This window comes from Phodopus roborovskii, unplaced genomic scaffold, assembly GCF_943737965.1.
Source record: "Phodopus roborovskii unplaced genomic scaffold, PHOROB, whole genome shotgun sequence".
Classification (NCBI taxonomy): domain Eukaryota; kingdom Metazoa; phylum Chordata; class Mammalia; order Rodentia; family Cricetidae; genus Phodopus; species Phodopus roborovskii.
The window spans coordinates 275,371-301,038 of record NW_026126721.1 but is presented as its reverse complement, the minus strand read 5'-3'; the positions used below and the strand labels follow the sequence as shown (position 1 = coordinate 301,038).

General features: G+C 41.4%; 1 protein-coding gene across 2 annotated transcripts in view; it reads right to left on the bottom strand.

The window, feature by feature from the left end:
* The window catches only part of Gpm6b (glycoprotein M6B), a 141,418-nt gene extending 116,104 nt beyond the window's left edge, over positions 1–25,314 (bottom strand). The window contains exon 1 of one of the 2 annotated variants that reach the window (XM_051174894.1): positions 24,995–25,314. In XM_051174894.1, coding sequence (XP_051030851.1) covers positions 24,995–24,998 — 4 coding nt within the window. In that variant the 5' untranslated portion in view covers positions 24,999–25,314. The remainder of the gene's footprint in view (positions 1–24,994) is intronic. The other variant, XM_051174892.1, reaches the window with a different exon arrangement.
* Between the last annotated feature and the right edge of the window lie 354 nt (positions 25,315–25,668).

The following is a 25,668-nucleotide window of genomic DNA, read 5'->3' as shown; positions in this document are numbered from 1 at the left end:
AAGATATTCACGAAAATGGATCTCGATTTGAATCTCTGTACTTTCTTATTTTGCTGTGAATCTAAAATATTCTAAAATATAAAGTCTTAAAAAATTAGTTCAAGACTACAGATGTGCCCTTAAGTAAACTATCAGGATTAGCAGTAACAGTAATGAGATATACTGATGTGGCATGTCCCCTGATAGCATATGTGTGGCATTTGTGCCCCAAACATATACCCCAAACCATCAGAAAACTTCAGACACATCCAACTTGAGGGATTTGCTCCAAAATATTTGATCTGCACCCTTCAAAATGAGTTGAAGTCAAGGGCTAGGAATGAAGCACATTTGATATAGTGCTTGCCTACCATGCATAAGACCCTGAGTTCTGTTCCCGGCACTGCATAAAATGGAGCAGTGCCCAACACTGAGGGAGGTGGAGGCAGGAGGACTAGAAGTTGAAGGTCAGCTTTGGCTATATAGTGAGATTGAGACACTGTCTAGTTTATTTGTCTTATTTTTTTAAGAATTGAAGTTGAAAGCCATAGTGAGGAACTATCATGGGATGGAGGAAACAGAGGGTTATCTGAGAACTAAATGTCATGTGAGATCTGGAACTGAATGCTGCTACAGAAAATGCCATTGGAAGAAAAGCTAGTGAGGTCCAAACAAACATCTTGGCTTAGTTAACAGCATTGTGCTAGGGCCAGTTTCCTGGTTTTGATCATCATACTACAATTATGTAAATGAGTGTTAGGGGAAGCTTGGTGAAGTGTAGACAAAAAAATATGTACTGTTTTTTATTGTGTGTCTCTATCTAAAAGTATTATTAATGCTTTATCATTGTTACTGGGTTGTGTTTTTTTCACCTTTGAGATAGGGTTCCATGTAGCCCACACTTGCCTTAAATTCCTGACCCTCCTGCCTCCCCATCCCAAGTGTTGGGATTACAGGTATACACCATCACTTTTTCTATGTGAAATTATTTCTTGAAGTAATCAAAATTATTTTACATGAATCCAATCTGGTTAAGAATAATATGGAAATAGGTATCTTAAAAATGTCTGCCCCAGAAATAGGTAAACTCTACATGTCTCTTTATGAGACGGGTTAGTATCAGGTTTACTGAGCACATGGCTGGCACATAAACATTGAGTAATGAATAAATAGCTTGCCCCCATTTACCAAGACAGTCTCGTGGTAATAAGTTATTAAAACATTTTATCTTAGCACTCATAGGTCTGTAGAGTTCTTGTCAAGGTGCTACACAGAGTTCTCATACACTTCACTCTTAGTTTCCCCTATTAACAGGCACCCCACTACTTCAATATATGCCATGACTTACTCTGCTGGCTGTCTCAGTATGCTCTTTATTCTGATAAGGATGAAGACCAACAGGATGATAATGAAACTTTTGTTTTGTTTTTTAAGCCAGGGCCGCATGTATCCCCAGGCTGTCCTTAAACTAAGTAGCTGAGAGTAACCATGGCCTTCTAATCCTCCTGCCTCCACTTCCTGAGTGCTGGGATTACAAGAGTACACCGGCATTCCCAGCTTGTTTGGGGCTGGAGATTAAATTCAGGGCTTTATGCAGGCTAGGCAAGCACAGTACAAATGAGTGGCATGCAGAGCCCATGATTTTGTAATTTATAATCATAGTTGCTTAGAGTAGGCCAGGAGTTTCAACGTACATAAATCATCTAATTATCACCATAATGGAATGAGATGGGTGCTTTTTCTTATTTCCAGTAAATGGAGGAGGAGAATGAAACTCAGAAAGGTTACTGTATCTGTCCCAGATCATCCTGGAAGAAATAGGGAAGCCAGACTTAACCCTGGAATAGTTTCTGAGGGTTCTCTCTTAACTATTGCAACTGTCAATGGACCTAACCATCAACACAGCTGTTCAACTTTAAGCTGCCCACATCATAGGCATGTTTCAAGTAATTAAACAGCCTTTTCCTTGTTCCTTTTGGCTTTCCCTTTAGATCTATGTGTCTTTGCTTCTAATTTGTCAGTGGTGCTTCCAGCACCTGTCAGCCAATGTCTACTCTTTTCAGCCTAACATCATCATTCCTGGGTTTGACTCATGTACTAGGCATGCATTCCTATCCCTGACAAAAATGTAGACCTGGGCCAGGAGTGCTGATGCATGCTTATAATGCCACCCTTGGGAGGAGGGCCAGCATTATGAGTTTGAAGTGAGTCTGGGCTACAGAGAGAAACCTTGCAATAGGAAAAAAGGGAAAAAAAAAAAGCCAGGCACGGTGTCCTATCCCTTTAATCCTTTGAAACAGAGGCAGGAAAATGTCTGAATTTGAGGTCAGCCTGGTCTACAAAGCAAGTCCCGGGACAGCCAGGGCCACAGAGAAACCTCATCTCAAAAAGAAAGAAAAAAAAAAAGTTAGGTGTTGGTGTTGCTATAGTTTAACTGGCAGAGTGTTTGCATGTGTGAATTCCTGGGTTCAATCTCTGACACTGGATAGATGAGGTGTGGTGGCATACAACTGTAATCCTAGCACCCAGAAGGTAGAGGCAGGGATATCAGGAGTCATCCTCAGCTACATGAGATACTATCTCAAAAAGCCAACAAGCAATGGCTCTGGACAAAATCCTGACAAAACCAGCAGCTATCTCCATCCAGGTTGGTGTAGCCTTTTAATAAGCAATGCCTAGGGCACCCTTCAAAAGCAGTCAGTCCTTATCACTGGGTAGAGTCTAGCTCAATGTTCCCAGCTGTATATTAGAATCACATGTCAAGTGCAAAAACTCTCTATGCCTAGGGCAGCATCCTAGAGAATTACACCCAAATTTTGTGGGTGGGACCTACACTTAGGCCCTAGCATTCTCAAAGTTCACCAGTTGAGCACAGTACATAGCCGGGATGCACCTTTGTTCTTATGCAAAAAAACCATCATCGGCCACTATGTTCAATCCAGGATGGACACTGAATACACTGGCATGGCATTTGCTCTTACTGCCAAGTTAAATCACTCCAGATGAAAAATAGTGCTGGGAACATGGGAGGCATGATGAAGCTGCAGATTGGACACATTTGCAAGCCAAAAGGACATGCTTTTCCTTGACCCACACATTGGCATCACAATATGGCTCCACACTAGGATATGGAAGTAGAGTGGATATGCTCTCAGAGGTTTAGAGTAGTTCTAAGATATGGCTCAGAACCTTTATGGTCCCAAGCTAAAACAGACTCATCTCAATTCCCATTCCAAGTCTGTCCAAGCTAGAGAGGAGTGCCATTTGGTGTTATTTTTTGAAATGCATTATATTCGGTTGTCCAATCTAGTAGCCTTTAGCCACACATGGCCACTGGAGACTTTAAATGTGTTCAGAGAACTGCATTTCAATTCATTTTCTTGGAATGATCAATGACAGCCATATTGTGCAGACAGCAACAGAAGCCGGTCGATATCTGTTATTTGCACCCTTTAAAATCACTGCTTCTACCAAATTGGAAACAGGAACTGCGAAGCTGCTTTTGCTGAAAAGCATTGACTCACAGACAGTGTAACTAAATGCAGGATGAAAACCTGGATCCGCTGCCTTCATTTGCACCCATCTCATTCACTTTGGGTCATAACTCTTGCTTGATTCTGCATAGGCATATTACTCAAGGAGAGTCTGTCTAATTGTCCTAAATATCAAGTGGCCATTGACTTCAGAAAGAAACCCGACAGGAAGGACCTCTTCCCAGGATGGCTGGGACTGCCTAATTATGTACATCTCCACCACAGTTTCCAATTCTTTCTCTATTGAGGTCAAGAACTCATGTCAGTATCCTGAAGACACTTTTGGGCACTGTAGCTCTCTGTCTAGTCCACTTTCTAATGTGGCCACAGTGAAAAACTCCCTTTCTCTCTGCTTCATATCCTTATTTATTTCTTTCATTGATATGCCAGGTGTGTGTAGTAGATCCTAGACTTTTATCCTAAAAATTCTGGTCACAACTGCACTTCCAAATTGGGATCTGTTTCTGTGACTATTTTACTACTCATGGGTCCATCTCAAGTTCTATTGAAAGAAAACCCTACCAAGAAGTTTGGACAAGCTTGGGTTCCATGCCTTTTCTGGGTACTGGCCTGGCAAGATCAGCAGAGCAGGCTTTACTGACATTGGGATATTGGACTTGCAAAATGGAGCAAAGTCAACGAAGATCTCCTGCAAAGAAAACCATCGCATCATGCATTGATGGTGGAGTCTGTTTTCAAGGAGCTGGAAGGTATGTTGGAATAAAGCAAATGTGAGCATTACTCACCAACAGTCAATCACTTGGCTGACCTGAAATACTGCCTTAAGTTGTGATGTTGAAGTTACAAGCCCAAGACTCTCCCAGCCAGCAACCACACATGGTGCTGAGCACTGACTTTGTCCTATTATCCTTTTCTTTAACTAACGAGAAAACCAAAACCAAGACAGGCAAGACTGAACAATCTGATCCCAGGTTTAGTCCATAGTAAGTCTAGGAGTAGAGCCCCCAAATATTGCCTTCCTGCTTCAAAAATTCCATTCCGCAAAGTACTGTTTAGACACGATGTGACAATTGTTCTTAGCGCCCCCCAACATTGTTCTGCACCTGAAAAATAGCTCTACAATTGAACCAACAAAGTGATGCGCTTGTGATCCCAGCACTAGTGATGTGGAGGCAGGAAGACTGCTGGGATTTGAAGGACAGCATGATTTGACATAGCAAGACTGTGTCTCAAAAAAGGAAAAAAATGTTTTATTAAAAATAATTACAGAGCTGGTGAGATGGCTCAGTGGGTAAAGGCACTTTCTGCCAAGCTTGATGCCTGAGTTCCATTTGCTGTACCCACAAGGTAGGATGCAATTGACTCTTGCCACATGCACCTCTGTATACCTTTTGCCGCAATAAATAATGTAAAGATTGCTTAAAAGTAACTACAAAAACATCCATATAAAGAAGTATTTTCTTGGTTTGGGGTTTTTCATTCAGTTGGTAGAGTATGGTAGAGTATTTGTCTAGCATGCCTGAAGCCCTGACTTCCATCCCCAGTACTGAATAAACCAGGCATGGTGATGCATGTCTGTAACCCTGGTACTTAGGGAGGAGACAGGGCATTCTCTGTTCTCTGTCTCCCTCTTCCACTCTTCCACTCCCTCCCCTCCCTAGGTCTCTTAGCAGATCCCCCTGTGGTTCTGAGCTGCAACTTCCACCAAATGGTGTGTGTGTGTGTGTGTGTGTGTGTGTGATGAATGTATGATATATGTGCATATAACATATGTATATATGAACAATGGCTGTTTGTCATAAAGGCAACACACATTAGCACATGTATTATCTATGTATAATGGCTAACATATGCTCCTTACCTAGATGATGGGGGGATGTCTTATGTGTATGTGTGTGCATATGTTCAGTTCTTAATTGATACATATATTCCACTTTCTGTGAAAATCAAGTTGACTCATAACAGCAGTGTCCTTTTGTCCTGCCTTCAAAACTCTTGTCAAAGCTCATTCTCTTGCATTCATAATATGTCTACTAATTAAGTGCATCTGCCACTTACCCATCCCCCCAAGGGGCTGTGAAAGACCCAGCATGAGCCTCAGCTGCTGGGGACTCACCCCTCAGCAGGGGAAGGAGACACGTGGGTTTAAAGCAGGAAGGGCACTGCAGGCAGCAGGCTCTGAGCCTGCCTTGGGAGGCTCCAACTCTTAACTTTTATTCTCCCCGGTGACCAAGGGAGCTTGTTTGAGCCACCCAAAAGATGTAAACACAGAAATACAGACACTGCCAATGAAAGGTTTCCATAACAGCCAGAGCGGAGCAAAGAGAAGCTTCAACTGAAGTGAATCTTTCTCCTATGCTGCCCCCAAGTTTTTGGAATGGAAATCTAAACAGAGGCACTAGCAAACAAAAGGCAGTTGTCATTGTTTATGTCCAAAGCAGGACATATTTATTTCACCAAAATGAACCCATAGCTCCACCAAGTAATATTCTATACTTTTCTACGAAGGGAATGTCAAGACTCAGCCATTTGCAAAACAGTTCTGTACAAAAGGTAGCACATCAGCTGGTATACTGCCCTAAGGTGGGGCCACTGCTGGGCACCTATTCCAGGCTACTGAATGGGAAACAATGCAGCAGTCTTCACTGATTATCTGTGTTTGAGAAGAACATGTAGTTGTCCATTAATTGGTGTGTGTTGGAAAGAAGCTCCAGCTGAAACAGGTATTTAAGATTTAAGGGACCTCTGTGACAACAGAGGGCAAGTCCAAACTGAAGCTCAAATGAGGCATCCATTTCACAGACTCGGGAAAAATCGTGATGGCTTGTGAACTGAAGATTCCTGTCACTCTCAAGACACAAAGACTGTTTGTGTGAATTTTCAAGAAACATTCCTCTAATGTGGTTTCACTCTGTTAACATGGCAAGGACATGTGAAAAGTAGTTTTTTTTAAAAAATATTATATTTGTTTTCAATCATGGCCATTTAAATTAATAAAAATTACTAAAGCATCTCTAATGCTTTATAAAATAACTTATTTCACCAAACTGCATATGATCAAGGGACATGCTTGTTAAATGAAGAATTGGTCACTGGACAGGAACAAATTACATAGAGTAGTTTCTTTTTTCTCCAAACAGACTGTAGATATTTTTAAATTAACTAAATACAGTTTGCTAATTTAACTACAAACTTACCATAGGAACAATAACATATAACCTGTCTCTGTGACCCCCAAAGATACTTACCATAGATGATAGATATATAAAAATAGTTAAATGGATTACTGGATCAGAAATAACATCTAAGACTAGAATTCAGTTAGAATTTGAATTAAGACTAGAGTCAGCTCTCTCCTACCATGGTTTCTGGAGATCAAACTTAGGTGGTTAAGCTACAGCAGGACACACTTTTATTGTCCAAGCCATCTCACCAGTGATCTAATTCATTTTGTAAAGAGTGACAGTGTCATGAGGCTTATGAAGAAGAAAGCACCAAGTAATGCTGATGCTTCATTAGGTCCTTTGGAGCTACTGACATTTATGGTTGGCTCTCCTACGCAACTTGTGGTTTTGACAAGTTTTATCTCCAACCATCTCTATTTTCCTAATTGCACAAGACCATCATTGATAATTCAAGACATTCAGAAAATGCCCTTTTGGAAAGGTCGGGTTCTTCCCAGATGCATGTTTCATTTCAGCAGATTGTTCACTTGCAAAAAAAAAAAAAAAAAAAAAAAAAAACAAAACAGCAGCATGTGGATATAAGTAAATGTGAAACTTGTTAGTACAGTCACGAAAACAGTTAACTACGGTATAAAAGAAGACAGAATTATATATACTCACATATTTGTGGTAGAACTAAAGACCAGTGTTAAGTAGCATTCTATCATCAGAGGAAAATGCTTTCTTGAATATGTTTTATTGCTTTGCATTTATCTTTATCATAACTTCTCCTCTGGGGCCAGCAAGACAACTCAAAGAGCAAAGGAAGGCACTTGCCTCCAAGGCTGATAACCTGAGTTAGATCTGAGGTACTTGCATGATGGAAAGAGAGAACTGACTCCCTAAAGCTGTCCTCTGATTTTCACTTGTGTGCCATGACATGCCTCTACCCCCCCATAGATAGATAGATAATTAAATTTATCTGCTTGCGAGTGTCTGTGACACCAGACTATTGGCATCCCCTTTGAAGGAATTTGCAAAGCATAAGGTTTAAGCATGTAGTCTATATTTACAATTTCCTATAAGCAATGAATATGGGCCAGGAGACCTGAGAAGCTGGCTAGGAAAGAAAACCATGCCTCAAAGAATGCCTTTGATGGCATCAACACAGCTAGAAGCATTACCCCAAATGGCTACTGTGACCATCTGGAGCTTGGGCCTTGCTTATAGCCTTTCTTTTCAGGTATTTCTGTAGCTGGTAGGGTAAAGACTAAACAGTAGACCTTTTCTACAGCATTTATAGATAGGAAGATGGAAGCATAGAAAACCTCTAGTTCCTTAGGCAGATGATACGCAATGAGGCCGACCTTTCTTTCCGTTATGGTTACTTCTTAACATTTCAAGCCCTCTAACTTCTTTATTTAGATTCATCATTTAACAACTCCCCAAGCTCAGGCAAGGGTCCATAGACATAGCCGTTTTCTTCATAAAGATTTCAAGTAGAATCACACTGGTCAGGCAGGGATCATTAAAGGTGGACTGGAGATGGGAGTGGGGAGTAAGAAGAGAGTTGGTTTGCCCTTCTATGGACCAGGCTGGCATAGAAATCATGATACCCCTGCCTCAGTCTCTTGAGCACTAGGATTCCATTCATTATCATCATGCCTGAAGATTTTCTTCACTAGCCAATATGGAGTTTAATGATTTTTTTCCTTGATATTTTCAAGAACAAGTACCTGCTTTCAAATATAAGTAAGTTAGTGCTCGAGATGTGGTTCAGTAGAAAGTGCTTGCCTAGCATGTACAAGTCCCTGGCCTCTTATCCTCAGCATCACACACACACACACACACACACACACACACACACACACACACACACACACACACAAAGGTCTACAAATATAAGTATATTATCTAATGAGCAAGGTTCTGATTACTTGCTGTTTCATATAAGGATGAACTTTTACATTTTAATTAGCTAAATCTTAAAAACACATCTATTTCTCTCTCCCCTTCCCGCCTCCCCCCCCCAGTGGGGAGGAGGTAGAAACACAACAGCACCCATATGGGAGTCAGAGGACAACTTGCCGGAATTGGTTTTCTTCTTCCATCATGTGGGTCCTGGGATTTGAACTCAGGTCAGCAGGCACGCTGGCAAAGCACCTTTACCCACTGAGCCATCTCAATAGCCCATGGATCAACTTTTAATTATAGGGAATCAAGGTATAGGCTCCCTGTTCTTTATCCTCAAAGAGAACTCCTATTTCCATTTTAATAATATTCATAACTAGTTAAGAATTGTGTGTAAGTAAAACTTCTAAACAATCTGTGAAGACATCTATGTGAAAGTACACTTCTTTGTGAGGCCTTGACTGGCAAGAGGTATACATATCTTTAGAAATCATTCAACTGTATGGACATGAGCAGTTGCCACTTAATAATTGTTTGGAAATGATAACTATCGATTTAACAATTTCAACTAAATACACGAGAGAACACTTGACTGTAAATAATACCCATCATCAACATCAAAACTCACAGAAGTACTCGTTAACTCTAAGTGAATGAAGAGGCTGAACACAGCTAAAGAACTTCTCCTGTTTGTCCACACATCAGATTCAGCCAGAAAGGCCCTGAGCACACCTGCTGAGCAGGCAGCTGCATCTGCAGAGAACAGACCCTATGGTGTTAGCTCTTTGCTTCTGTGAAAGAGTTGCTGTGGGGGAGAAGAGTGACCTTCTATGCCTCAGCAGGACAGGATTTGTAAGAGCAACTCCAGGTCTACAGAGGAACCTATAATCAGTGTCTTCTGAAGACTGATCAGAATGAAACTATGACATCATGGACACAGTTTTAGAACAAGAATAAGTGGCCAGAAGGAACTCTGGTGTCTGAGATCGAGACCATGGCTTCTTCCCGCTTTTTTTAGCATTTGAATGAGCCATACAAAAAGGCACATTTATATATTATTTAAAAAGGCCCAAACATTGTGCAATTCATGTTCCTCAACCTAGCAGCTGCACCAGCAACTGAAAAGGCAGGGCAACCTGATACTTAAACCAGCCATTATATTATTCATTAGCAGCTCTCAAAATATAAAAAGGTTAAACCTATTATTTCAAATTAAATGATAAATGAAAAAATAATTGGTTTGCTTCAGCATTCTGCCCTATCTTTTTTGTTGTTGTTACAGTAATTATGTGAGTGTTGCCTAGAAAAGTTAAATAATACATAAACAAAACATTTAGGGTACAAAGGAGTTTCTGAAGCTCATTATGGTGCAGTTTTGAGTATGCTATCATTATTTGCAGCCCCCCACCTTTTCAATCATGAAGAATTCTGCTTTGGGCCTGGTGGCAGAGGCCTATAAACTCAGCACTAGTGAGGTAGAAGCAGGAAGATCACCCAGGAGTTCAAGGCTAGCCTAGTCTTGCATAGCTGCTGCTAGGCCACTCAGGGATTTATAGGCAAACTGTCTCAAAAACAAATAAGCCACAGTTCCATGTTCATAGTAAGAGTCCTGTGATTATCAAGAGAATTATCCTGAGTAGGTGGCCTTGTTACTAGTAAAGAATGATACTTGGGATTATATCTGTTTCTGGGTTGGGTTTATCCAGAAAGATGCAATTACTTCGGCATAAGCTTTTTCTCTTCATTCCTTCTTTCATTCCTTCTTTCCTTCCTCCTTTCCTCCCTCCCTTCTTCCTTCCCTTTCTCCCTTTCTTCTTTCCTTCCTTTCTTTCTTTAAAGAGTTTTATAGCACTCCATGCTGGCCTTGAACTCCCTAAGTAGCTGAGGATGATCTTGAATTTCCAGTCCTTCACTGCCAGGATTATAGATGTGTCCCACCAAGCCCATGTTTATGAGGTTCTGGAGATCAAACCCAAAATTTCATGCTTGCTAGGTGAGAACTCTGCAGACAGAGCTACATCACTAGCCTGTATCCTTTCCTTTTTTTTCTTTTCTTTTTAATATCTCATTTGCTGTGTTAACGTTGGGGAGACTGCTATTCTGTTGCAAAGAAGTAATTCTTCTGTGTCTATACAAATCCCTGACAGTTAAAATAAGATGATTAACAAATAAAAAATAAGCGAATTTTCACATCAAGATTTAGACTTCAGTTTACTTACTTATTTATGTCCTTATTTATTGGTGATATGGAAAGAAGTTAGGGTTTTGTGCATGCTGAACACATGCTCTACCACCAAACCACACCCTGAGTGTATACCTTCATTTTATTATTTACCCATTTTTTTATACAGTGCTGGGGATTGAACCTGGGAACTTATATAGGCTAGGCAAGTTCTCTACCATTAAGGAACACACTAGATTTCAATTTGATTTATTTATTTTTATTTTATAGTGTTGGAAATAGATTTCAAGGTCACTGGTACCCCTCGCTTGTGTTCTACCAGTGACGTATAGCCACAGCCCTCAACTTCAATTTTAAATTGTAAAATATTAGCATTATGAAGCTACCCAATGACAAAACACATTTAAAAAAAAAGAAGTAAACCCTGAAAATGGATTCTTATGGCTGCAGACTTTTGAGGTGGCTGAAATCTAAACATGGTTAGGTATGTAAGTGAAGGGCCACAGATGGACACAGAAAGTATCCACAAGTTTTGTTTGGGTCTTCACTGTCTATGAGACAATAACAACATCCTATTTTTAAAGAGGCAGGTGGATCTCTGAGTTCGAGGACAGCCTGGTCTACACAATGAGTCCCAAGACAGCCAGAGCTACACAGAGAAAACCCCCCTCCCCCAATAAAGCAAAAAAAAAATTAAAAATCACATTTTCAAAGTTATTTGAAAATTACATTTGTGGTTTCTGTTGCCCTGGAAATAAATAAATAAAAGTTTGAGGCCTAGTTGAAGAATACAAATATTTCTATGAAGTGATGGGTAGCAGCCATACACGTAATCTCATTTGATGGCTGAATAAGCTGCTTTCCAAAATAAATCAAGCCCGTGCTACAGGCCAACTGCTGCCCTCCTCTTTTCAGGGTTATGTAGTTATGTAAAATATTCCAGGAGAAGTGTTCCATTAAATTACTTAGGGACACTAGGTAATCTTGAATGGACCATGAAATTTTCATTTTTTTTTTCACAAGTAACATCACTGAACTTGGAAGTAACACTTGAACATTGCTGAGATATAATGGAAAATTGGTTTTTTTTTTCTTTCTCTTCCAACTGGGAATTACCAATTCTCCTGCCTCCATCTATCAAGTTCGGAGACTTGCAGGCATATGTTACCACACTCCCAGCTCCCTTGTTTGTTTGATTTATTTGCATTGATTTATTTTGAGACAACATCATGTTATATGGTCCAGGCAGGCCTCATACTCACAGTGAACCTCCTGCCTCTGCTTCTCAAGTTAAAAAAATGATCTCTTATATGGAGGGCCATGTATGGAGGTCAGAAGACAACTTTGTGGAGTTAGTTCTTTTCTACTATCTTTAAGTGGGTTCTGGGGGATTAAACTTAGGTTGCCAGGCTTGGGAGCAAGCACTTTTATCTACAGAACCATCTTGCTAGTCCCACAGTTTATTATTATTTAGCTGAAACCTTATGCTGATTTTTCTAATTTGAGTTATTTCCACAAAGAACATAGAACTGCTAGTCATACTGATATAGTATGAGAATCCAAATCAACTTTTTACTGAGAAGGAGCTCTGGTGGGCAGTGAAGAATATTCTGCAACTATAGCTGCTTATTATATTACAATTTCTCCAGGAGTTCATGGGTTTGGAGCCACACTTCAAATGTGGGAGTAGTGGCAGATGCCTTTAAATTCGGTTTTCTGAAGGCCGAAGCATGCATATCTGTGCAAGTTTGAGGTCAGCCTGTTCTACAAAGTGAGTTCACTGTCTTGAAATAAAAACAACTTTCAAAGCTAGGCGTGGTAGTACACATGTAGGAGGTGAAGGCAGAAGATCAAGAGTTCAACACCAGGGGATGGAGGGATGGCTTAGTGGTTGGGAGCATTGGCTGTTCTTTCAGAGGACATAGGTTCAATTTCCAGCACCCACATAACCACTCACAACTGGCTGTAACTCCAGTTCCAGGGTTTCCAACTCCCTCCCACAGACATGGAGGCCAAACACCTATATACATTAAAATAAAAATAATAAAAAAAAGAGTTCAAGACCAGACCTAGCTGTATATCAAACTCCAGGACAGCCTGTGATAAATGAGACTCTCTCAAAAACAAAAACAAACAAACAAACAAACAAAAACAAAACAAAAAACCAACCAACCAAACAAACAAAAAGCAAATAAAACCCTGAAGCAGTGAGACTATGTCACATAGGTAGCTATCATAGATGGCTCTTGACAATAGGCCAGTACATGGTAACTCAGAATCAACTTTCTCTTTCCCATACTGACAATTTATTCATTTAGTTGACTAAATGTGTCTATTACCTGGATTTTCTAAAGTTGCATGACATTCCATGGAATTAGATTTGACCTTATTTGATTTACTTTTTACGAAGGTACAAATACTATGAAGGACCTTAAAATAATTATAAGAAGATGTAAAATAATTATTGGGAGGTGTAACAAAGATCAACTTTGTACAAATGGGAAGACTCAAAATCACCGAAGATGCAGTCAGCATATTGGTCAGTACGTTTACTGCAACCACACTCAAAATCCTACTCAGGGATGTTTGTGGATCATGAAAAGCTAATTCTCAAAGCAAAGACCAAGAATATCTCAGTAAAGAAGAGCTAAAAGAAGAAAATTCTGTGAAATTGCCAGGCTTATTTTAAATGGATATAATCAAAGCTGTTTATATTAGCACAGAGACACACTCACACACACACACACACACACACACACACGCACACACGGGCGCATGCGCTTGCACAAACACACATGCATAAAATATAAAACCAACACAAATGGATGAATTATACACTATGGGTGAGTTCTATATAGATAATATAAAATAAAACACATCAACCTAACTCTATAAAAAGTCCTGATGGAGAAAAAGGACTAAAGGACTGGGGAGTTTGATGTGCAAGCATTAGGGCCTGAGTTCAAATCCCCAGTAGACACATAGCAAGCTGGCATGAGCTGGTAGGCTGGAGAGAGGACTCAGTTATTAAGAGTACTTGCTGTTCTTACAGAGGACCTGGGATCAGTTCCCTGCATCCATATAGTGGCTCTTTCTGTAACTCCAGTTCCAGGAGAAGCAACTTCCTCTTCTGACTTCTGAGTGCACCTGGCTCGTATGTTGTGTACGTACATACATCTACTAATACAGAAACATAAAAGTAAACAAATCTTAAAAAAACAACAGGCATGGTATGGCCATCTGGAACTCTGATGCTGAAGTCAGGAGTGGTGTGGCAGACATAGGAGGGTTGTCTGGGCTTGCTGGCCACCAGCCCACCCGTCCTTCCTAATAAAAAAGATCCTGTCTCAGGGAATAAGACATAGATGTCTCCTCTGATCTCTGTGCTCTCGTGCACACATCTGTATACATAAGTACACACACACACACACACACACACACACACACACAGAGGCAACAGAGGCAAATAAAGACTAAAACATTCAAAGTATGATTTGGTAAAAGCATTAAAAGAAGTTAACAGAGGAAAAGAAAACAATTTCCTGACCTTAGGGACAAGACTGATTTTTAAGTAAGACAAAGATAAAAAGTAAAAAATTATAAAGTACTGAGAGGGAACATTGATCATTGGGACTTTCTGACAATTTGAAAACTCAGTACAGTGTGACATGTTTGGCAAAATTGAAGGTAGGTCACACACAGAAAAAACTCACACTTACAACATTGTTTCTAAATATTAAGATCCAAAACATAAATGAAGACAAACAAGGAGATCAATGGAAGATGAAACACAAGTATCCAAGACCCTATCTAGTCCAGAGTTTCAAATTCACCAGGGAAATTCAACATAACAATCATGAAATACCATTTATACCTACCAGATTTTATTATTTATTTATTTTGGTTTCTCAAAACAGGGTTTCTTTGTATTGCTTTGGAACTAGCTCTGTAGATCAGGCTGGCCTCAAACTCACAGAGATCTGCTTGCCTCTGCCTCCTGAGTGCTGGGACTAAAGGCGTGTGCCACCAACACCCGGCCACCTTCCATATTTTTTTTTTTAAAACTAAATGATATAATTATACCAAAGCGGAAGACACTGAGAAGCTAAAATTCTCACATGCTCCTGGTGGGAAAATATATGGAAGTCATTACTTTGAAAGCCATGATGACCTGATAAAATTTTGGACAATAAAGTATCCATTGTGCTGACCAAATCTTTATTGAGGTCAAGAAGATAAAACTTCTCACTGAGAGAAAGCAGGCAGAATATAGCTGTGTATGGCCAAATAACACACGAAGAAGTCATTTGTCAAAGATAATTCTATATCTATTTGTGTATTTTCAGGATGAAATTCAGAAATCATCATAGTCCTTCGATCCTCTTTCCAACCTTGTACTCTATTTACTGTCAGTTTCTGAGGAATTATGGCTAATTCAGACACATCCTGAAACTCCATCTTATTCAGGAAACTCATTGGACTGAGGCCCTGGCATCTATTACAGCCTTATATCCTGAAGCCAGAAAAGCATCCATATTGATCATTTCCTGATGATCTAGCCTAACTGTGACAGCTTCCTCTCCATGCCTAGCTCCTCAGCATGTACTTTCCCTCTCAGAAGTACACACAGGGATTTTTGATTGTCCTAATCTCTTCAGTGTCATCATGTTTGCACATGTAAACAGCTCTTCAAGCATTTTCCCAAGTTCTCTCATGGCAGCTGTGGTGGGGTTTTTCACCTAAAATAAGACGTACAAACCCATACTTTATACCTCATCTACTAAATTTCTATAGACAAAGGCTTTTCATAAATGTGTATAACCATAATGATTTAGAAGTATGCCTGTCTTCAGGACAGAAAACATCCCTGCGTTTTAAAATAATGTTGTTAATGTGAGCAAAAGTGAGCTATAAACATTTATACTCTATGATTCAATTGATATAAAATGTAAAACCAAGTAAAACTATACCACTGGAAACTAGTGATTATCTTTGGTGGGGATGATAGGAAGGCCCCTTGACAGAAGCTTTGAAGGCTCCTAATTCTTCTTCCTCCTCCTCTTCCTCCTTCCCTTCCCTTCCTCTGTCTTGAGACAAGATTTCACTATGTAGCTCTGGCTGTCCTGGAACTCACCATGTAGTCCAGGCTGGCATCAAACTCACAGAGATCATCTTGCCTCTGCCTCTAAAGAACTGAGATTAAGAATGACACTACCACACTTGGCCTTTTTGTTTCCCCAGTGGTGAGGACAGACCACATGGCCTCAGATATGCTGGACAAGCACTCAATCACTGTGATATATGCGCAGGCCCATGTTCTGCACTTGGAAAAATGTATCAAACTCATAGGGTTATGATCTGCTATCTTATGCCAACAAATTTCAAATGAGTTTGTAATCTTCATGCCTCTTACAAAACATCAAACACTATTTATGACAATTATGTAATAGGGTTCCAAAGAGTTTTTGGTAATCCAGTATAGTAGCTTTGCAAAATGGCTGTAATTCACACACACTGGAGATTCAGTCCTTTAATGCTCTGGATTCTATTTTACTCACCATGGAAAATGTCAGAACATGCCGAGTGAGAAAATGAAGGGGGCAATATGAAATAAGAGCCTGCATCAAATAAAGTTATCTGAAGTGCTTGCATTACTTTGCTAATTATGCCACCATTCTTTTCTCACTGTGTGAAGGAACAGATGCTTGAATTCAAGCTCCCATTTGAAAGCCTACCATTGAAACAGTCTTTTCAGGGAGAGGTTGTAAAAGCCACATTTCTCCACCTAAAACAGTAACCTGCTGTACAAAAATAAAAGAGCAGAATTTCTAAGCTCCTTCAAATCTTCACTTCTGATATGCTTTCTATATTTTTTGAAAACATCTTTTGCAACAGTGACCAGTTCTCTGGGGAAACAATGACTTACAGTTTCCACTGGGGTGGGTTAAAACTAGATAGCAGGAAGGAAGATCCAGTGGCTACAGAGAAGGATCTCTGAATAAGGAGGGGGAAGTCTGTATTGTATCCAACTCTTGAACTTTAGAAACATAATGAAGATACAGCCATGCACCCTAAGGACAACCTTAAGTCCTTAAGCTGGCTAGATTTGATTCTAGCTAAGGGGATGAAATCTAAATTTGGAAAGGCCATTGTGGTAATTAAGGTTGTGATTAGCTCCTTCGTGTCTTTCCACTTACTGGAAACAAGGAAGGATAATGTCAAGAACTTTAGTAAGCAAAACAAACTTCAGAGATAGAGCCTTTTTGAGTGCGAAAGGGCTCTATGCATTATACAAAGGAACCAAGGTAAAACAGGCATCCCATTCTAGAAGTGGGGAAAAACAGGGTGTTGTAATATTGAGATGGTTTGTAGTGTCATTTTATTTAAAGGAAAGCATGAATCACATGGTATGCCAAACTCCCCAATACAGTATAAACCTTTCTGTTGATGTTAGAAAAAGATGGAAATAAAACACAACTTTCTTAAGCTGGAGGGTGGGTGGAATCAAGAATTCCTCCTGGAAAGAGGGGACCTTTTAAACCAGAGATCCCTGGTTTGCAGATGTGTTCAACCAATCTTAAAATCTTGAAAGAATAAAAAGCAAAAGAGAGGGGACAGGGAGCTCCTAGGTAACTAAGTGCAAAGTTTCTATGATATTAGTGTACCAAGAGAGGGCACAGAAACTCCTATATACCTCTTCAGCCGTATGCTCTATAAAATCCTTCATGATAAATCAGCAGATAAGTTTAAAAAATAACAATAACCAAATAAATAGACAATGATGGTATTCCATTTTAATCCCAAATCATGAAGGAGTCACATCAAAGATACTCCTTATCTCTTACCATCCCAGGAAACTAAAACACTTTGTTCTGTGCACTTGAAAGGAAGGAGATCATTGATTTTCAAGATTCTATATGCCCACTTATAATAAGCTAAAATGTATCATTCCCATCTGACTCTTTTCATCCACTAAATCTTTTTTTTCCTTAGTTTGATTCTTTAGGGGGGGCAGTTTGGGACATGGTTTCTCTGTAGCTTTGGAGCCTGTCCTGGAACTCACTCTGTAGAGCAGGCTGGCCTCAAACTCACAGAGATCCACCTGTCTTTGCCTCTTGAGTGCTGGGATTAAGGGTGTGTGCCACTACCGCCTGGGGAAATTCTTTATTACATTTATTTATCATATTTGTATGTACATGTAAATACTGTGCTGTGTATGCAGAGTCACATGACACCTGAGGTGGTCAGTCCTCAAACCTCCAGGATGTGGGTCTTGGAAAGCAAACACTGATTTCCAGGCTTGGTGGCAAGCCCCTGCATCTGCTGAACCATCTCACCCCAAATCTTGTTTTCTCTTCCCCCCCCCCCACACTGCCCATTACTATATTCAGTTACTTTCTTTTGGATACCACTGATAAGCCTTGCTTACTCCTACCTCTCCTGCGTGGGTAGTCCCATCCTTTCCATCCTTCCTCTCAGCACACCTCCAGTGCAAGATCCCCCTAGAACCTTCAGAGAGGTGACAGGATCTTAGTCTTCTCAAAACTTTGTCTATGCTTTTATTTGGAATCTTACAACCTCCTCTTGCCAAGTAGCTGGGATTAAAGACCATGATCATCAGTACTGCTAGGTAGAAGCCCTACCGGCATCCATATATACCCCAAAAGGTTGGGATGTTGGGTGTCTCCAGCTTGGGACTCCATTCCATGCTCAGGTCTCTCTCCTCCCTTTCCAAACCCTGTCCCTCAAAAAGCCCACCAAGCAGCAGCCACTTCCCCTCAGAAAGCCCACCAAGGGTCAGCTCATTTCCCAGGGACTGCTTAAGACCACAACTGTAGGCTACTTGAGACATAATAGCCACATTTGCCACTTGATTCCTCTCCTGCCCTCATGAGGGTCACCCAGGAGTACTTTGCTCTGTTCATTAAATCTGGATTTATTAATTTGGTTTGACTGTCTTATTAAATCAGTAGCAGCAGATATCCAATAACTGGGGATTTAAAACTTATCAAGTACAATTGTGTTACAACCATCCAAATGATGACTATGGTCCCTAAATACAATAGAAGTGCTCTTTTTAAAAAAATAATTTTATTTATCTTTATTTTATGTGCATTAGGGTTTTGCCCACATATATGTCTCTGTAAGGGTGTCAGATCCCTTAGAACTGGAGCTACAAACAGTTATGGGCTGTAATATGGGTACTGGCAATTGAACCTGGTTCCCCTGGAAGAATAGCCAGTGATATTAAGTGCTCAGCCATCTCTCCAGCATCATTCACCCAGCCCACTCATTTCATTGCCCTTTATGATAGTTAATATTGTCATCTTGACAAGATCTTGACTCACTTAGGAGGCATGCCCCCCCCAAGCATACCTGTATGGTATTAGGATTAGGATAGCTTCTGTGCATATCTGTGATGAATTAGCTAGATTTAGTTAACAGAGGCGAGAAGACCCACCTAACATGTGAGTGCCTCATTCCAGAAAAAGGAAAGTGAGCTTAGTACCAGCATCCCTCATTCTGTCTCCTATGACTGCAGTGTGATCAGTAGATTCAAACACCTGTTGCCATGGGTTCTTTATGATACAGATTGTACCTTCAAACTGTGATCCAAATAAACCCTTTCTCAAGTTGTCAGGGCTTTTTATCACAGGATCGAAGTAACAAAAACAGCTTGCATCCTCTTTTCTTTTTCTAAACCATACTTAACTGCTGTCCACAAAATTGGGGCTCTAGAATCTTCTCCAGAGTATTACTTCTCTCCTCAGTTTGTGTACTTAAAAAGAGTTCTGTTTCTTTGTCACAAAAGGTATTTATAACAGTTATATTTGTTAACATAATTATACAAATTAATTCAATATTGCATAAACTAATAAAATATGAGTCCCAAAAGGAAGTTTTCTTTCTTTTCAAACCCAATCCACTGCTCTGCAAAGTCTTATCCAAAATGAGCCACTTGGAAAATAGTTGCCAAAACAATTAATGGCAAAAAACTATTAAAGTTTTATGGGGAGTGGGGTGGGTAATACGAAAGGGTTCTGCACACAGACTGGATTTGAGCACCTTTATATCTCATTTGACTTTACAAGTATCTCAAACTGGTCATTAGAAGCTAGTGAGTGGCTATGGTTCATGTATGGAAAACTTCAAGGAACCCCAATCCCAACCAGGATTTCTTGGTCAAAGAAAGGCCTTGACTCTCCCACAAAACCTCAGCTAATTAATGCCTAAAGATGACAGCATTTAGGAGACAGAAAGGGCACTTTATAGGATTTACCACTTTGGCATTTTCAATAAAGCATCCAACCGCTTGATCCCGGATGTAACTGTCCTCTAAAAAGCCCCTGCAGAGGCCAAGTGGTTTGGCCAACAGCTACTGCTAGAACAAAAATATAGTAAAGAATCAATTACTTCTTGTTTGTCACCAACAGCCCTCGGTGGACTTGGTCTGAAGTTTACTCAGAATTTCAGCCTGTTTTGAAAAGAGCCTCTCTGAGGGCCTGGGTGGGCTCCTTACTAGACATTTAGTTTCAGAAGGAGGCTGCCTAGCACATGCTGGGACCATATCCTGCCCAGTTATGCATGAGGACACCACTCTTTTGTCTCCAATTGCATCTGAGTTCCTGAGCCAGCTTCCAGAACTAAATGTTGTATGGAGGGGTCTTCATGGTGCTGCTTCCTTTTGGGGCACAGCCTGGGTGTGGGGGTCAGGAAAAGCTCTGTAAAGACAAGAGGGCAGACACCAAAGCTGGAAATGTTAAAGGCGGAATCCTTAGGGTTCCCTCCACCCGCTGCCTTGGAGAACAGCCACCATCCTGTAGGCGGGCACATGGAAGGTGCCAGCATTTTACCCAACTACAAATGAGGTCTTGCTACTGCCTTGACAGAACCAAACAGTGTTTAAACAATTAAGGAGCTGCTTGCTCCTGTGTTTCAAGCTTAACATTACTCTTATGTTTGTCCCCTAAATCACATACTTGTAGATCTGTAAAGATTTAAGGAAGTAATTTTACAGATAGTTTTCTAGTAAACTGAAGCTGGAAAGTGAGAATCATGTGTCTTGATCACACAGTGTTGAGGACCAGGTGTCCGACTTTCCAAGGCTTTTCTCTATTTTTTTTTTATTTTAAACTACCAGAGCAGAAGCAGCAGTACTGGTGTGACTTTTAGAAATGTGACCAAGGCTGTTCCCAGGCTGCTTAAATAAAGGCACTTTCCATTTGCCAAGATCTCCAGATGATTGTAACACATCATTATTAAATTTAAGAAAACAGTGTTGTGTGTGTGTGTGTGTGTGTGTGTGTGTGTGTGTGTGTGTGTGTGAGAGAGAGAGAGAGAGAGAGAGAGAGAGAGAGAGAGAGAGAGAGAGAGTAGCCATTTGCCATGATATGCATCTGAAAACCAGAGGACAACTTTCTAGAGCAGGTTGTATCTTTCCATCTTGTGGAGGCAACATCTTCCTTGTTGTTTCTGCCTTGATGTGCATTCCAGCCTAGCTGGCTCCTGAGCTCCTGGCCAAATCTCTCTCCACTTTCCATCTCAAAGTAAAAGTTCTGGGATTACAGATGGACACCACAGAATCAGTTTTTTTTTTTTGTTTGTTTTGTTTGTTTTTGTTTTTTGTTTCATGTGGAGTCCCAGGATTAAATTTAGGTTGTAAGATTTGTATGGCAAATTCTTTCAGCAGAGCCATCTCAGTGGTTTTGGATTTTTTTTTTTTTTTTTGTAAATCTTATCTACTGCGTCTCTCTCTCTCTCTCTCTGTGTGTGTGTGTGTGTGTGTGTGTGTGTGTGTCTGTGTGTGTGTGTGTGTGTGTGTGTGTGTGTGTGTGTGTGTTGTCTATTTGCTTGTCCCAATGTGCATGTACAGGTCAGAGGATAGCTTTTGGGAATCAGTTCTCTCCTTCAACTTAGGTTGGCCAGCTTTCATAGCAAGCACTTTTATAAGCTGAGTCATCTCACTGGCCCTTCTGTATTTGATTTTTTTTTTTTTTGAGACAGGGTCTGGTGTAGGCCAGGCTGGCCTCAAACTAGCTATATAGCCGAAGATGATTGTGAACACCTTAATCCTCCAACTTCCTTCTCCTAAGTGCTGAGGTTACAGCTGTGAACAACCATGTGTAACTTAAATGAATACTTTTAAAGTAATAGTGAAATGATTTCATTTCATAATCATAAGATATGGTGTGGAGGTATTTGGTCCCAGCTATTCAAGAAGTGGAGGCAGGATGATCAGTTGAACCCATGGGATTGAAAAGAGCCCAGGCAACATAACAAGAGCCTGTCTTAAACTAAAACACACTCTCTTAATGAAAAATAGGTCAAATAATTATTTCCGTCCATATTTTGTGACATCAGATCTCTTCACCTATCCTTCAAGTCTTAGACAACTAATGACATAATGTCAGCATTTCTCTCTAGATACATGAGCCATATTCCACAAAAGTCTTCTGAGAATTTATTGCATTGAATTTGTTTAATTACTATGTCTTCAAGCCTATGAACAGAAAAACAAAATCAAAATTGTGTTGGCCAAATAGGTTCCCATCAGACATAACTGGTAGGGAGATGACATGTTGTGCCATGTGGAACCCCAACCCTTTAGCAGGATAAATAATTAGTCTCAGCATACTTATTTAGGTGGTATACTCTATCTATATAATTCACCAATTGTTCTCATTGTGCCAAATAGCCCAAGTTACTGACTAGTCCAATACAGTTCAAACATTGACTGGCTCATTTTGTTTACATGAAACATTGGGAAGAGCTAAATTCATAGAGATAGAAAGTAGGTTAGTGGTTGCTAGTGTTGGAGGAGAAAATGAAGAGTGGCTGCTGATGGGCACAGGTTTGTTTGGGGGGGCTGAAGATAGGGATATTAGTTATATAACACTCTACCAAAACCTGCTGTCTTGCACTCTTAAGATGTGTGAATTGTATGTGAATGGTAGCTAAAACAGAGCAGAAAAGAAAAATCAATTAAAAACTCATTTTCTTTGAAGATGCATCAAAAGATAGTATTGGATATCCACTCTCTGTTCTTTATCTTGTTTTTTCCTTTAAAGTTTTTTCTTTTATCTTTCTTCTTATTTAAAATAGTTCAGATTGCAAAAAACCCAAAGGAGCTTATATTTGTACAAATTTCATTTATTTTTTTTCAGTGAACTAACTGATGCCAGATTAAGAAGTGAATTGTGTATAAGAATCAATGGAATAGGTCAATCGTCAGAAATTTCCCAGCATTAAGTCATTTGAATTAGCACATTCACAAGGGTACATTCAGTAATTAACAACATCTGGAAAAATAAAGCCAGTTCATGGCCCTGTAGTATATTTACTGGGAACGTAAAGGAAGTCAGTATGTTTCCTTTCTGGCATGAAGGGAACTTGCTTTTTCACGTAAACTACAAAACTAAAACCAAGGCTACTGCCAGAAGCAATGAAGTATGCACAAATTAACATAAATTGGCAACTGCAGTGTAGAACCAATAATTGTCCAAGACACAAAGTACTTCCTTGAGAGCAGGCTTTTGGCTTGGATACTTGTTTCATGAGAACCTCCGCTCCCTTCCACGCCCACTTAAAAACAAAGCCCACCCCAATAAAGAGGAGAGGGCCTCAAACACCACTGTCCAGACTGTGCTAGCTAGTGTGCTCATTCACCACTCAAATCCAACATCTGAATCTCAATGTCTGGAGTTCAAACACCAGGAAGAACTCCATTTCAGCAAAATGTATGCTTTCCTCTATCCTGCTGGTCTGGGAAGCTACAATTATCTTGGAGAGCAATAGTTGCTAAAGCAGCTCTAAGCTGCCCCACAGTCCTTAGCTGACTTTTGTGTATGAACCTCATTTAAAAGGGCGACTAGGGTGGTGGCTATTGCTCACAGGAGGACCTTGAAAGAAGTAAGAACCAAAGTTACATGCCACTTAGTCCTCCTTCTAGAAGAATCTTATAGCTTTCATCTAACTTTTTGGGATGAAAGTTTCTTCTCTCATATTTTGATCATTGTATATTTTTAAATTGTTTAAATGTAAAGTAATGTCAGGTTTCTTTTTAAATGGATAACAATGTGTTCTCCTTACTATCTCTTCCCTAATATTTAATCAGTTAAAAAAAAAGATAAAAAAGATCACTTCCCCACCCCCACACACTTAGAGGAGGAGTGAAGTGGCAAGAGCTGGGGGCTTGCTTGTGACTCCAAAGCCCTGGCTGTCAACCTTCAGTGGTTAAATTCACTGCTTTTCACATTAGGGTCGTTTCCGAGAGTTGCTTCTTAGTCCTCGTGGCGCTGTCGCTGGAGCAGGTATTAGAGAACGACAAGGAAGCAGAGAGAAAACCCTTTCTCAGACATAGCTCAGAGCAGCGGCACAAGGCTTATTTCCAAGGAGCTCTTCGAGTTTTGCTTCCCATGGTGCCAGTTTAAGGACGTGTTGCTGACAGAAGCATTTCGGGGTGTTAGGAAGTGACAGAAGGGATTCTCCTGCCGCCTAACACCCACCCCCGGGCAGGTGAAAGATTTTCACTTCCCTGAATAGTCTCTCACTGTTGATAGTCGTTCCCCAATTGCACCGGAACCCACTTCTCACTGCTCAGGGGTCCCACTTATGCAGTTGGAGCAGGGGACAAAGAGAGACTCGCGGTATGTCCCATCCTGTCCCCCCTCCCATCCCCTCTCACTTTGCTAGTTTTAAAGATCTGGGTTCTGAGAAAGGAGCTTTCTTGGAAGATTCCGGATTTAGGGGGTACAGTTAATGTTTCCGTGGGCTTCAAGAGAACTGGAGGACCACAGGGCGACACAAGACTGGACTCAGGGCTGGGAGCTCGGGTGGCAGGGAGATAGTCCCAGGAGATGGGCAAGAAGCCACTCTCTACTAACCCCTTGAAATAAAGCAGGAGCCCGCAGTCCGGGACGCGCTGCCCGATCCCACCCCCCGCCACCCCTCACGGGGGCTCAGCTCTCTAGCTCCCGCGCTTGGCACGCGCCAGGGTACGGTGTGGGTGCAGCTGGAGTGGCGACGTCCCCGCGGATGGGGCAGGGAGGAGCACCTGGGCGTTGCGGACACCTGCGCGGTGCCCCTCCCATCTCCAGCCTCCGTTCCCCTCCGGCACCAGTCTGGACTGGGTCACCTAGGTGGCTCAGGTAGCGCCACCTGAGCTGGGAGGTAGGGCGGGGCGCGCCCCTCTGTGACGCGGGGACGCGAGGCCGTGGCCGTGGTGGTGGCCGTGGCGGTGGCATGTGGCCAGTGCGATCACTTACCCATGGTTGGAGACTGGCGGGAGGGGTGCGGGCTCCGGGTGATTGGTCTCCCCAGGGACTCACGAAAGCCGGTGGCACAAGTTTGCAGGTCTGGCGGGCACGTGCGCGGGGCCGGGCTCTGGGCTGGCTGCACTGGGCTGCGCTGGGCTGGCCTCTTGGCTCTTCCCTCCTGGCCGGGGTGGGAGCGCCGCGCAGCTCCGCCTGCACTGGGGGCCGGCCGTGCCGAGAGGGGCCCTGACGTCAGCGCTGGGGGCTTTGTGCGCCCGGAGCGAGGGCCAGGCTGGGGGCAGTGGCCGCGCCCGCGCTGTTGCCAAGCTGGCAGCTTTCACTGCGACCCTGGAGCGAGGAGCATGGAAACCCGAGAAGCAAGAGGGGGTGATGCAGAAAGAGGGGAGCGGGATTCTAGTATCTTGGGGGCGTGAATCTATGCTCCAGATGAAAACTAGTACAGTCGGGGGCCAGGAGCTTGAGGTCTTAGCCACAACCCGTTGTACAGATAAAGAAACTGAGAATGGGGACACTGCTCCAAAGATACTCTTGGGCAGACCTGGCTCAACCCACACTCCTAACATCTTTTGCACAGTCAACAAGCTGCAGGTGGTGACTTAATCGATTGGGCCTCAATCCTAGTGGCATTTTAGAATCACCTATTTCATCAAGGCATCTGTGGGTGG